This window comes from Polypterus senegalus, chromosome 10 (genome assembly GCF_016835505.1).
Source record: "Polypterus senegalus isolate Bchr_013 chromosome 10, ASM1683550v1, whole genome shotgun sequence".
In the NCBI taxonomy this organism is placed as follows: Eukaryota; Metazoa; Chordata; class Cladistia; order Polypteriformes; family Polypteridae; genus Polypterus; species Polypterus senegalus.
In genome coordinates, this window is record NC_053163.1 from 27986200 (window position 1) to 28001589 (window position 15390).

The window sequence follows — 15390 nt, forward strand, 5'->3', positions numbered from 1 at the left end:
TGTCCTTCCACAGTGCTTGTTTCGGTGCGCTTAGTCAGGTGCACGTCTGCACTTACCGGTGTTTCTGCATCCACATCAGTAGCTTTAGCTTCATTCGCAGAGGTGGCAGCCGGGCATGGCATTCTCTGTGCCAACCATCAGCGTCTTATCCCTACCGCTGCCGAACTCTGCAGTCTCTGGCTTATCTTTACTCGGTTCTCTGTCCACAGACTCGCACTGAGCACTTTGAATGGACTCGTTGTTGACAAGATTGGCAGGCTTAGCCAACGCTGACTGTTAACACTACAGTGAGGAGCAAATTACACAACCTGCGCTTTGGCTACAAGCTCATTTACCACTGCAGTCTTCTCATCCTCCATACTGTCCACCTCCTCACCACTCTCATACTCCTCCCATCGCTCTCTGAAGCAGGGGCATAAAAAGGTCTCATTCTTACATTGAGAAGCCTTGTGTCCAGCCCACCCACAGCTAAAACACTTCATTGAGTCTGAAGTAACAAAAGCCACAGCCATCAACCTTGAATCTTAGAGCTACATTTATGTCCTCATTCGTGTTGTTCAACACCATAAAAACCTGCCTCCTAAGTGAAACAACGTGTTTCAATGCTTTCATTTTACTGCCTAACAGAATCATCAGTACCTTCGATAGAACCTGGCCATATCTGACCACATCATTCTTTAAGAAAGGTGGGACATTTGAAATTCTAACTTTTTTTGTAGACTCTGACAGAGTTAAAACAGGAACCAAAGCGCCATTAATAATAACCCCTTGTTCCACAAGTTTATCAACCAGAGATTCCTCTTTAACAAAAACCACCACCGCCTTATTTATTTTTGAAGCTGAACGGACATTCTTATCGCCGACAATTTTACCGACAACCACAACACACTCTTCAGCCGAAACTTGCAGCTCTACCAGTACTTTAGCCCCATGTCAACGGGAAAGATTCTCATAAAACTTTCAACCCTTTGGACGTTTAAGCCATGGCCACATCTTATTCAATAAAACCCCCTGATACAGAAAAAATAATAAATTACAGTTAGAAAAAAAGAAAAACAAAACGACAAAAAAATGTCCAACCTCCAACGCCATAACTCAGACACGCCCACCCCAGACCACACTAATCGAAAGACACACCGACAGCAAGACAGTGTTGATAGATAGATAGATAGATAGATAGATAGATAGATAGATAGATAGATAGATAGATAGATAGATAGATAGATAGATAGATAGCATATTAAACATTATCACAGTACATTTAATTTGGCTTTATTGACATTGGTCAACAGAAAGACTTTTTAATGTAAAAGTGAAAATAGATCTATACAGAGTGGTGTAAGTTAGTTATAAATATAAAAGACAGAATAATTGATCACATGCAGTTTTGATCACCAGTTTTGTGCGACGTTGGTCTCAATTGGACAGATATTCTTCTACAATGTAGAAAGCGTCCATCCATTTATTCTTTTATTGAACCGGCTTGATTCACATTTATGGCTTTGGGAAGACAGAGAGCATTCTGGCAGCATTTGCCACAAATCCGGAAATAAACCAGAAAATACCCACCTCCACCACAGACATAACAATGCTAACTCACGGCACACCTCTGTAGAAGCAGTAAATCCCTTCATTACAATGATTACAATGTAATGTAAGGGCAGAGTTCTTTCTTGCCCCGCATGTTGTCAGCATACCCTCCAGCTCTCTGTGGCACTGCAGTTAGTTTACACAGGATATGGCAAGCCGAATTAACATTTAGAGATATCTCAAAATGGATTTTAAGATATCTGGAAATGCATTTTAGATATCTCAAATTGACTTACAGATATCTAAAAATGCATCTATTTTAAGATATCTAAAAGCATTTTATGATATCTTAAATAGATTTCAAGATATCTTGAAATGATATGCTGTACATTTTGAAATATCTGAAATGCATTTTAAGATATCTTAAATGCAATTCGAGATATCTTGAAATACATTCCTGTGCATTTTGAGATATCATAAATACATTTCGAGATATCTTAAAATGACTTCCTGTGCATTTCAAGATATCTCAAATACATTTTGAGATATCTCAAAATCACTTCCTGTAACATTTCCTATTCTTTCAATGGGACTTCCTGTCTATTTCGAGATATCTCAAAATGAATTTGAGATATCTTGAAATACACAGGAAGTTATTTTAAGATATCTTGAAATGTATTTGAGATATCTTGAAATGTGCAGGAAGTCATTTTAAGATATCTGAAAATGCATTTCAGATATCACAAAATGAATTTGGGATATCTTAAAATGAGAAGGAAGTTATTTTGAGATATCTCGAAATATAATTTAGATATCTTAAAAAGCATTCAAGATATCTTGAAATTCTTTTTTTTTCAGATATCTGAAATACATTTTTAGATATCTAAAATTAATTTCATGATATCTTAAAATGGGTCTCTGCTCCATTTCAGATATCTAACAATGTATTTCAAGATATCTCAAATTGTATTTCAAGATATCTAAAATGCATTTTAAGATATCTTTAAAAGGACACTCAATTATTTCAAGATATCTCAATAGCATTTTCAGATATCTACAATACAATTTAAGATATCTCAAATACATTTCCAGATATCATAAAACAGCTTCATGTCCATTTTCAGATATCTCAAATACATTTCAAGATATCTTAAAATGACTTCCTGCACATTTCAAGATATCTCAAATACATTTTAAGATATCTTATAATAAACAAGTAGTCCCATTGAAATAATAGGCAATTTTACAGGAAATGATTTTGAGATATCTTGAAATGCATTTAAGATATCTTAAAATGCATGAAAGGTCAATTTAAGATATCTGAAAATTCATTTGAGATATCTTGAAATGCAGACACAATTATTTTGAGATATCTGAAACTGTATTTGAGATATCTTGAAATACATTTGAGATATCTCAAAATGTATTGCAGATATCTTAAAATGTAAAGGAAATTATTTTAAGATATCTCAAAGCGAGTTTCAGATATCTTAAAAAGTAAATTACATTTTAAGATATCCAAAATTCATTTTGAGATATCTCTAAATGTTAATTTGGCTTGCCATACACAGGATGTGTATGTGGACAGGTAAGTAGATGTAGTAAACATTGTTTGATTCTCTCATTCTCCATTTGTCATCATAGCATTTATTTGACTCTTGAATGAAGAGTGTGTTCGGTGTGCTCTTGTCAATGTAACTGCCTTACTAAAGGAGCATAAAACAAGTACAATAAGAGAAATTTGTATCACTCTGATGCCCTAGTGGACCAGCAAATATGTAACTTGTGACACTATTCATCAATGAAGTTTTCCTTTACTATATATAATGCCCTTAATGGTAAACAACACAATCTTTTATGAATAATAATAATAATAATAATACATTTTATTTATACAAGGCGCCTTTCAGAGAACTCAAGGACACCGAACAAATAAATAAATAAATAAATAAATAAATAAATACAAAACACAATTATAAACAACTTAAAACATCAGAAAATCTAAAAATTAAAACCAAACAAAACCACTATAATTAGGAGGAAGAAGAAAAAGCCATTTTAAACAAATGTGTTTTAAGTTTACATTTGAAAGATGAATATGATTTGATATTTCGGAGAGCGCAGGTAATGAGTTCCAGTGCTTGGGAGCAGAACGGCTGAAAGCTCTGCTCCCCATGGTGGTTAGACGGGAGGGAGGAACGGTCAGATGGGTGGAGGAAGAGGATCTAAGGTTACGGGATGGAATGGCAACATGTAGAAGGTCAGACAGATATGGAGGTGCGAGGTTATGGATGGCCTTAAAAGTTAGTAGCAGAATCTTAAAATCAATACGAAACTTGATCAGGAGCCAATCAAGCTGCTGCAAGACCGGGGTAATATGGTGAAAAGATGGGATTCCAGTGATGATACATGCTGCAGAATTCTGGACTAACTGAAGCTTGTGAAGAGATTTTTAGGGAGACCAAAGAGGAGTGAATTTCAGTAGTCTAGCCGAGAAGTGACAAGACTATGAACAAGAATGGCAGTAGTATGAGGAGTGAGGGAGGGACGAATGCGATTAATATTACGTAAGTGGAAGTAAGCAGACCGGGTGATGTTATTAATGTGACATTGGAAAGATAGAGTACTGTCGAGGATGACACCCAGACTCTTGACCTGAGATGATGGGGAAACAACAGAGTTATCAATAATTAAAGAAAGATTATTGGTTTTGGATAATGATGATTTTGAACCAATGAGGAGAACCTCAGTTTTGTCACTGTTTAATTTAAGAAAATTTGAAGAGTACCAGGATTTAATTTCAGAAATGCAATCAATAAGTGAGGGTGGTGGAAAAGAGGAGGTGGGTTTACCAGCAAGGTAGAGCTGGGTGTCATCAGCATAACAGTGAAAATTTATGTTATATTTGCGAAAAATATTGCCAAGGGGAAGAAGGTAAATAATAAAAAGAAGAGGCCCCAGGACAGAGCCTTGTGGCACACCAGAAGTAACAGCGGTGGGTTGGGATGTGAACGTTTTAAGCTGTATGAACTGAGTGCGGCCTGAAAGGTAAGATCTAAACCAATCAAGTGGAGTGTGAGTAATGCCAATCAAAGATAATCTATTAAGGAGAGTGGTATGACAAATAGTATCAAAGGCCGCACTCAGATCAAGAAGGATGAGAATAGTGATTAGACCAGAATCAGCAGCCATAAGGAGGTCATTAGTAATTTTAACAAGTGCTGTTTCTTTACTATGAAGGGGGCGAAAACCAGACTGGAACTTCTCATATAGATTATTGTGAGACAAGTGGGTGTGAAGTTGGATAGCTACTATTTTTTCAAGAATTTTGGAGATAAAGGGCAAGTTAGAAATGGGGCGAAAATTATTGAAATTAGTAGGATCACAACCATGTTTTTTTAATATTGGGGTTATAGCAGCAGTTTTGAAAGATGAGGGAATAATACCAGTAGCAAGAGAAGAGTGAATGATGGCAGAAATAAGAGGGACTAGAGAGGGGAGGCAGGCTTTAACCAAAACTGTAGGCAGGGGGTCCAGCTGACAAGTAGATGACTTGGATAAGCTTTCCTTAGAGCACTTTTTTTATTGTGTCAACATTACTTGATGGGTAAAGCAAACACCTGAAAATAATCAAGGCTAACAACCAAACTAATTACTAGTGAGCCCCAAGTGCATGACTGATCATGAAATTAATACAATTGAAAAAGAGTGACAACGTAGGGCAGCTTCTTCAGCACCACAGAAAGCACCTGTTACCACTTGCTAATACTGGAAATACTCAAATCTCATTTATAATCCTTTTTTTCAGCTGGAAAATACAAAAAATGCAAAACATGTTCCAGAATTTGGTGCCATGGGACCTCTAGAAGTAAAGGAATTCTCTGGATTTTTGTCTTTATTCTGTCTCCTTTACTAGAAACCAAGTGACTTATAAAGTATATCAGATCAAGTAAAAAAATCAGAAAGTGGAGTTTTAATGTGCCAAAAATGTGAATATTAGTTGTTTCAGTAGTGTATTTTTTTTTTCAAAATCATTACCTGTTATGGTCTTTTTAAACAACACCTAGCTTTTTAACTTTCAGATTTAATAGAGACATGCCAGATCTTGGCTCATCACCATTTAGAGTCTCTCTCTGGTGGCTAGTTTGGCATTATTATACAAAGAGGAAGAGACAACACTTCTGAGGACTGCTGATGCTCTCCTGTGTGTGTGTGTGTGTGAGATATATAAGAATAAGGGGGATGTGCAAGACTGTAGTAACTACAGGGAGATACAATTGATGAGCCACAGCATGAAGTTATGGGAAAGAGTAGTGGAATCTCGGTTAAGAAGGGAAGTGATGATTAGTGAGCAGCAGGATGGTTTCATGCCAAGAAAGAGCACTACAGATGCGATGTTTGCTGAGGGTGTTGATGGAGAAGTTTAGAGAAGGCCAGAAGGAGTTGCATTGTGTCTTTGTGGAAGTGGAGGAAGCAAATGACAGGGTGACTGAGAGGAGTTGTACAGGATATGTACGAGGGAAATGTGACCGAGGTCTGCATTCAAGTTGGAGGTGGAATTACATCAGGGATCAGCTTCTTATTTGCAAAGGTGATGGACGGATTGATAGACGAGATTAGACAGGAGTCCCCGTGGACTATGATGTTTGCTGGTGACATTGTGATCTGTAGCAATAGTAGGGAGCAGGGTGAGGAGACCCTAGAGAGGTGGAGATATGCTCTAGAGAGGAGAGGAATGAAGGTCAGTAGGAACAAGAGAGAATACATTTTTGTAAATGAGAGGGAGGTCAGTGGAATGGTGAGGATGCAAGGGTAGAGGTGGCGAAGGTAGATGAGTTTAAATGCTTGGGATCAACAGTACAGAGTAATGGGGATTGTGGAAGAGAAGTGAAGAAGAGACTGCAGGCAGGGTGGAATGGATGGAGAAGTGTCAGGAGTGATTTGTGACAGACGGATATCGGAAAAAGTGAAAGGGAAGGTCTACAGGACGGTAGTGAGACCAGCTTTGTTATATGGGTTGGAGTCAGTGGCACTGGCCAGAAAGCAGGAGGCAGAGCCTGAGGTGGCAGAGTAAAGATGCTAAGATTTGCATTGGGTGTGACGAGGATGGACAGGATTAGAAATGAGTACATTAGAGGGTCAGCTCAAGTTGGACATTTGGGAGACAAAGTCAGAGAGGTGAGATTGCGTTGGTTTGGACATGTGGAAAGGAGAGATGCTGAGTATATTGGGAGAAGGATGCTAAGGATAGATCTGCCAGGCAAGAGTAAAAGTGAAGGCCTAAGAGAAGGTTTATGGAATAGGTGAGAGAGGACATGCAGGTGATGGGTGTAACAGAATAAGATGCAGAGGACAGAAAAATACAGAAGGAGATGATATGCTGTGGCAACCCCTAATAGGAGCAGCCTAAAGAAAAAGAAATATATATATAGTGGTAAATCAGCCCTGACACAGACAGACACACAGTCCCACAAGTCCCAAAAGCACACTCTGGTTATTTCTCTTCTTTTTATTTCAATACAGCACACAATGCACAATACCCAGCAATCAGTACTCAGTCCTTTTTCTTTTCTCTTTATTTTTCTCTCTCTTCTGCTGCCCCTTCGCAAGCTCTGTCCCCCACTTCCGACTCCAGCACCCAGAATGAAGGGATGTGGCCTCTTTTTTAGTTCACCCGGATGTGCTTCAGGGTCTTGTTGATGATTATCCACTATATCTACTCTCTCTCTCTCTCTCTCTCTCTCTCTCTATATATATATATATATATTTAAATTCCTAAGCCTAAAATTGCAATGATTTTATGTCATGTTTTTGTCACACTTTAAATCGGACTTTTTAAAACTTAAATATATATGTTTGGCATCATTCTTTTCAGAATTTATCAAACTTTAATGTGATGTTGTTAGAATATCAGATTCTTATTCCATTGTTTTTTAAATTATAAACTAAAAAATATCAAGAACTCATGTCCAGCAAGACAAGACTTTGTGCCAAGAGATTTAACCACGCCTGTGTCCGGAAATAAAAGACAAAGAGTAGGACAGCTGCTGTACAGGCTTGTTCAAAGAACTGCACGAAATGCAGATCACGCGGCAAAGCAGCAGCAGCAACAAGCCAGCAGCTGATTGAGCAAAGAGGAGATAAAAAAACACTTTTTTTTATTCCCATTGTATTACCGTTTAAGAGAGGGTTTCAGAGGAGTGACCGTGTCTCCTTGGGGTGTGTTCAGCCCCCCCTCTTCACAACACGAGCGGCAAAGATGCGAAGCAGCTGGCATGTAGCGCAGGCCAGGGGGGATGGGGAGCAGAGGGCGAACCCCCTAGTGTGTATATATATATACTAGCAGAATACCCGCGCTTCGCAGCGGAGAAGTAGTGTGTTAAAGAAGTTATGAAAAAGAAAAGCAAACATTTTAAAAATAACGTAAGATGATTGTTAATGTAATTGTTTTGTCATTGATATGAGTGTTGTTGTCATATCTATCTATTTATATATATATATATATATATATATATATATATATATATATATATATATATATACAAAATACCTGCTATTGGCAGCGGGAAGTAAAAGAAAAGGAAACATTTTAATAATAACGTAACATGATTGACAATTGTAATTGTTTTGTCATTGTCATGAGTGTTGCTGGCATATATATATATATATACACATCTATACACACATATATATACAGTTATATATATACATATACACACACACATATATACATACTGTATATACAACATATACATATCTACATATATACTGTATATACACATATATATACAAATCTACATATATATATCTACATATATATATATTAGGGGTGGGACTCGATTAAAAAAATTAATCCAATTAATTAGAGGCTGTGTAAGAATTAATCTTGATTAATCGTATGTAATCGCACACGTAAATTTGCCCCAAATCGCAAATGTTTTTTTTTTAATTTAAAAGGGTTTAGTGGGTGACAGAATCAAATAATAGACATGGACATGAATATTGTAAACTGAAGCTGTTTTAATTTCTGAAAAAAAAAGCCTTTAAACTGCATTTGAATTCAAAACAGAAACAAAAATATCATCCCTGGTTAAAATTGGGCAGACTTAAAAATAAAGTGGTAGTTTAAGTACTTTAAGTACATTTTCAGAATAGTATTGTCTTTAAATAATAATAACCAAAATTTCAACATAAAGTGCAGTTTTCTTCTTAAAAAAATAAGTCAGAAACATAAAAGGTAATTTGACCAGCTTACTCTTTAAACTCTGAGTAACATTAGCCAAAATTATTTTGTACATTAGGCTAAAACAGTGTGATCATTGAACATTTTGTAATTAGATGTAATTAGAATTACTAACGGTCACGGAAGTCCAATGATCCCCAGTAAGAGCCACAAAGTCCGCTTTCTGTAATGCATCTAATTTTGCTTGCTTTTCAGTGTGCACAAAACCATGCTTTTATCAAGGCTTTCGGGAAGTCGAAATGATCAGTCGTAGGAGCGGCTTTATTCCGACTCTAACATTTTTGTAGCTGTGATGTGTGCATCAGTGTAATGGATGTACCAGGAAATCATGCATTGACAAAAGTTCCGTTTGCTTGGAATTGAAAGTGTGATTAAATGCGTTATTTTTAACGTTATGGAGTACATGCATCGAAGCTTCTCAGCTGTGCTTGTGCTAAGAAAGGGAAAATTTTAAAAATAGCGTAACATGATTCTGCGTTAACCTAATATTTTTCATACGTCCCAAACCAAGGAGATCTGAAGGTAAAATGAATCGGTAGCGCATACATAGTCAGTACATCCCTCTCGGGAATCGAACCTCAATGTCGGCGTTAGAGGCGAAGACTCTACAATTACCACAGCGTGTGGCTTGTCTATGCTAAAGTATGTATTGTAGATCGGGTATATATATACATTTATATATATACCCGTGTACAGTGGAGAAGTAGAAGTTATGAAAAGAAAAGGGAACATTTTAAAAATAGCGTAACATGATTGTCAATATACAGTAATTGTTTTGTGAGTGTTATTGAATGTTGCTGTCATCAAGGATTTGATTATCATTATTTCTTTCAATCAGGCTCGTATTTGTAGGATGTGTTCAAGTTACATTCCGTGTTTGTCAATCGTTGTAAAGATAAGAGGTTTCATTCATCGATTAGTTCCTTACTGCATCAATAAACAGCTCGTCTTCCTTTTTATCTGTGATGTGACAAACTGCATGCACGGGTTTTTTTACACTGTCTTCCTTTAGCAGGACATTCACTTTTTCCACCGTGTGCTTTGTTTCCGCAGTAGCTGCACTTATGAATATGATTGTATGTATAAGGCGCTTCATATTTTTTGCTGCCTTCTCAATTGTGTAATTCGGTTTTGTTCAGCACTCTTTGGAACTGTTGCTTTTGTCTGCGCATTGCGTCAGTTCACGTGAGCCGCTTGGTGTTCTTGCATCGAAGGTTCCCAGCTGTACTGGTGCCATCTCGTGTAATGTCAGCTAAGACCCGGCACTTAAAACTTTCTCTCGCAGTTTCAATGAGTTTGTGCCAAACACCACCCTGACCATCTCATCTTCCTCTGCATAAGCACAGTCCTTCACACGTGAATATTTACGGCAGTGTTTGTATTGGATTGCGCTGATGGGCGGCCTTATATGGGCAGGCACTAAATTACAAACGCTAGTGGCAGCCTGTCTATGAACTTAATTTAATATAAACATACGGTTCACGCTGTGCTTTGTTTCAGCAGGAGCTGTACTTATGAATATGCTTGTATGCATAATTTGCTTCATAATGTTTTTCTGCCTTCTCAATTGTGAAATGGCGTTTTGTGCTCATCGCTGTTTGGAGTTCTTCCTTGTTGTCTACGTACTTACGTAGGAGGCGTGATGATGTCACACGAAACTCCGCCCCCCACGGCCATCTCCAACTCAAGACTCCATTACATTATATGGGGAAAAATAGCTTCCAGTTATGACCCTTATGCGTAGAATTTCGAAATGAAACCTGCCCAACTTTTGTAAGTAAGCTGTAAGGAATAAGCCTGCCAAATTTCAGCCTTCTACCTACACGTGAAGTTGGAGAATTAGTGATGAGTCAGTGAGTGAGTCAGTGAGTGAGTGAGTGAGTGAGGGCTTTGCCTTTTATTAGTATAGATATATATATATATATATAGAGAGAGAGAGAGAGTCACAGATGACCGGGAACACTGCCCGGCCGGGACACCTGAATAGTCCCCGAGTTGGGCAATACTTGGCCCAGGTATATTTGGGGGCCACATGGACAGAATACTTATTTGGAGAGAACGTGGCCACCGCCAGGGGGCGCTAGGGCAAGTAGAGAAGCCGGGATGGCAGCACTTCTGCCACACCAGAAAGTGCTGCCAGAAGTAATTCCAAGGTCACCCTGAGTGCTTCCAGGTGCTATCCTGACACTTCCGCCACTCCAGAAAATGACGTCAAGGGGAGCACCTGGGGCTCATCCTGGTCATAATAAAAGGGGAAACCTCCCTCCAGTAGATGAGCCAGAGTTGGGAAGAAGGAGACAAAGCTTGTGAGGAGGGACAGGAGGTTAAGAGAGAGAGGAAGAAGAAGAAGAAGATAATAAAGGAAGAGAGTTGGTGCATGAAGGCATTGTGGAGCTTAGAATAAAAATAAAAGAAGTGTGTTTTGGACATTCTGGTGTCGGTCTGTCTGTGTCTGGGGGTACGCTTTCCACAATATATATATATATACAGGGTGAGTCAAAATTATGTTAATACTAATGGTAATGCTTTGTATATATATATATATATATATATTGTGACGGACAGCTGGATCCCATGCCCGGCTGGGACGCCTCTGCCGCATACGTCCCAGGGGAGCCATTATGGACATTGCAATACCTTCCCCGGGGCGCTTGGGGGCAGTCTCCCTGGCAGTGGATTCCTCCTCAATCTTCCCTGTGGCTCCGTGGGACATGGAGTCCACCACAGCAGCCCGGTTGGGAGATGGGGTGGCCGCTAAGGGGTGCTGCAGAGATCTAGCCACTACACTGGACGGTTTATCAGCCCCACCCGGAGGTGCAATTAAGACCAGCTGGTCAGGCACCTGGATCACTTCCGGGTGGGGTATAAAAGGGCCTGCCTCCCAGCAATCGAGGCCAGAATCGGGAGGAAGAGGACGAGGTTGCCTGGGAGGAGTGGTGGAGCAGGAAAGTGTTGGTTTGGTGGTAACTGTGTGTTTTGTGCTTGGACTGTGTTTGGGTTGTGTGGCACGGGGAAGGCGTGTCACACAGCTGAAGAAAATAAAGGAGCCTTTGAGTGTGAACACGTGCCTCTGCGTATTCTGTGCCGGGTCGGGCGCTATATAGCGCCTTATTTACAATATGTACAATTTTTGTGGACGATTTATGAGCCACATGTGTTGAACATGATGGTGAACAGGCTAAGACATTCCTGTAAATCATCTTGCACATATGAAGTATTCAGTTGCTCTGCTCCCCAGCTTTGGAATTCATTACCATCTGAGCTTAGAAATATTGATTTATTCTCACTTTTCAAATCTAAACTTAAAAGTCCTCTACTTAAGCCTGCTTTTTCTCTTTGATTATAATTGCTCTGTCTGATTTTAATTTTTCTATTTTTTGTTTTGTTTATAATGTGTGTTTTATCTATTTTTCGGTGTCCTTGAGTGTTTAGAAAGGTACCTACGAATAAATAAAATGTATTTTTATTAGTATTATTATTTACCCAGGGTGCCAATCTTAGTGGAAGGCACTGTAAAAACATGTAACAATATACTGAGCCACTATCTCCTAAACCCCTTGTGACTGTGCTTGCCCTTATTAATCTGGAGACAATACTCAGCGCCTTCACTCAGTGCCTTTTAGATCAGAAGTTCTGAGCAGCTACTCATCTGTCAGCTCTCTTAATGTGATGGTGCAAAAATACAAAAGTAATAAGATATTAAAATACAAAGGTGGGAGCCAAGGTCACTTTTTGTGATGACTGTACATGAAGGGACCTAATGGCTTGTCACATTAATGTAACAATTGGAGCAAAGGAGTTAAACCATACTCTATTAAGTTATATTATTTCAGGTCAAAATTTCAATGATATGATGATTCTTTGCATTCCCCGTAGACATTGAAGACCTGATTACAACGCACTTAACATAAAAAAATGCAAGGTGAAGCTGTAGGTGACTTTCATTTTGCTTTGCTTCCCAGCCACGCATATTTTGATCAGCTGCTGTATTTATCAGTATTGGGGAGCTCAATGGTCACAACTATGGGATTCAGTTCCCATCTTGGTCACCCATTATACAACATTTCCTGTGTCCTAAGAGTTTTTTCCATGTACTCCAACATGTATGTTAGTTTGAATGGTGACTCTGTGTGATGAAGTGTGCCCTGCATTTGACTGGGATATGCTGGAAGACTGCCACGTGAACAGCAGATCTGAAAAATAGATACCATATTTCAAAATATTAAAAGTACCAATATATAGATTTTGTATCATTATGTCCCTCATGACCGTGGCCACATAGTAGTGAAAAAGGACAAACTTTTAAAATCAATAGACGTTGGCACTGTATGTGATCGTGTTCAGCTCTGATGGGAGAACATCCTCCGTCTGGGGAGAAAAGCAAATGGCCGTGATATCTCTGGCAATAAGCAGCTACCCTCTACAACACATGGAGCTGTGATCTCTGTCTCAAAAACGACAAATGCTACCCTTTAATCATCATCTGTTGATGATAATTTATGTTGAACAAACAGTTATCGCTAGCTAAGTGAGCAAACTATGATACTTAGCGCAATAAGAGAAGTTGCAAAATCAACCAGAATGTTTAAGCAAATTAAAGAATAAAACCCGATCTAAATCCGTTAAGTAGTTCTCTCGTGAAAAGCAGACAGACATACAGAGGCATGTATGAGGCATGCTGGGAAAGATGGCAAGTACCAAACAGGAAGCAAGAAAGGCGCCTACCTGTATGGACAACAGGCATGCAAGGCATGCTTGGAACTGTAGTTGTTGGGTTCAGTGGATGTCACTAGGGGGTGCTACAGAGATCTATTACCTGTGGGCTTTTGTTTGACTTGGAAGTACTTTTATCACACTATGACCTAGCACTGGATGTACTCCTGGGTCCAAGATAGAAAAAGCAGCTTGACCTTATCCAGGCAAGTTGAAGTCAGGTGAAAGAAGGACAAAGCTCACCTGGAGGAGTGGAAGGAAAGAGTAAAAGAGAAGGAGAAGAATTGTGTTGCATTTGTGATTTTCAAAGCCTTTTGTAAGGTATTTGTGAAAATAAACTTTTTTAATTGTAATGGGACTTGTGTTGTGGTGGTTGTGTCTGGGGTTTGGGGTGCTACAACTCCTTTCACTTTCAAAGCAGCAACTTCCTTTTAATATATGACATGCCTTATGGAAACAGTAGTATTTCAGCAGTGACATTAAGTTTATTGGCTTAACAGAAAATATGCAATATGCATCATAACAAAATTAGACAGGTGCATAAATTTGGGCACCCCAACAGAGATATGACATCAATACTTAGTTGAGCCTCCTTTTGCAAATATAACAGCCTCTAGACGCCTCCTATAGCCTTTGATGAGTGCCTGGATTCTGGATGGAGGTATTTTTGACCATCCAAACAAAATCTCTCCAGTTCGGTTAAATTTGATGACTGCCGCGCATGAACAGCCTGCTTCAAATCATCCCATTGATTTTCGATGATATTCAAGTCAGGGGACTGTGACGGCCATTCCAGAACATTGTACTTCTCCTTCTGCATGAATGCCTTTGTAGATTTCGAACTGTGTTTTGGGTCATTGTCTTGTTGGAATATCCAACCCCTGCGTAACTTCAACTTTGTGACTGATGCTTGAACATTATCCTGAAGAATTTGTTGATATTGGGTTGAATTCATCCTACCCTCGACTTTAACAAGAGCCCCAGTCCCGGAACTAGCCACACAGCCCCACAGCATGATGGAACCTCCAGCAAATTTGACAGTAGGTAGCAGGTGTTTTTCTTGGAATGCAGTGTTCTTCTTCCACCATGCAAAGCGCTTTTACCTATGACCAAATAACTCAATGTTTGTCTCATCAGTCCAAAACACTTTGTTCCAAAATGAATCTGGCTTGTCTAAATGAGCATTGGCACACAACAAGCGACTCTGTTTGTGACGTGAGTGCAGAAAGGACTTCTTTCTCATCACCCTGCCATACAGATGTTCTTTGTGCAAATTGTGCTGAATTGTAGAATGATGTACAGATACACCATCTGCAGCAAGATGTTCTTGCAGGTCTTTGGACGTGATCTGTGGGTTGTCTGTAACCATTCTCACAATCCTGCTCATATGCTGCTCCTTTATTTTTTTTGGCCTGCCAGACCTGCTGGGTTTAACAGCAACTGTGCCTGTGGCCTTCCATTTCCTGATTACATTCCTTACAGTTGAAACTGACAGTTTAAACCTCTGCGATTGCTTTTTGTATCCTTCCCCTAAACCATCATACTGAACAATCTTTGTTTTCAGATGTTTTGAAAGTTGATTTGAGGATCCCATGCTGTCACTCTTCAGAGGAGAGTCAAAGGGAAGCACAACTTGCAATGGACCACCTTAACTACCTTTTCTGATGATTGGACACACCTGTCTATGAAGTTCAAGGCTTAATGAGCTCATCCAACCAATTTGGTGATGCAGGTAATCAGCATTGAGCAGTGACATGTATTCAAATCAGCAAAATTACAAGGGGACCCATATTTTTGCACAGTCAGTTTTTCACATTTGATTTAATTTCTTACAACTAAATACTGCTTCACTAAAAATCTTTGTTCGGAAAACACCGCAGTACTCAGATGTTCTTAGGAAATTA

At 39.0% G+C, this 15390-nt stretch overlaps 1 protein-coding gene across 1 annotated transcript in view; it reads right to left on the reverse strand.

The window, feature by feature from the left end:
- Positions 1 to 299: 299 nt before the first annotated feature.
- LOC120538139 (NADH dehydrogenase [ubiquinone] 1 subunit C1, mitochondrial-like) overlaps positions 300 to 15390 on the reverse strand; it is a 76777-nt gene continuing 61686 nt past the window's right edge. Inside the window, exon 3 of the mRNA XM_039767576.1 lies at positions 300 to 402. Within this exon, the coding sequence (XP_039623510.1) occupies positions 300 to 402 (103 nt within the window). The remainder of the gene's footprint in view (positions 403 to 15390) is intronic.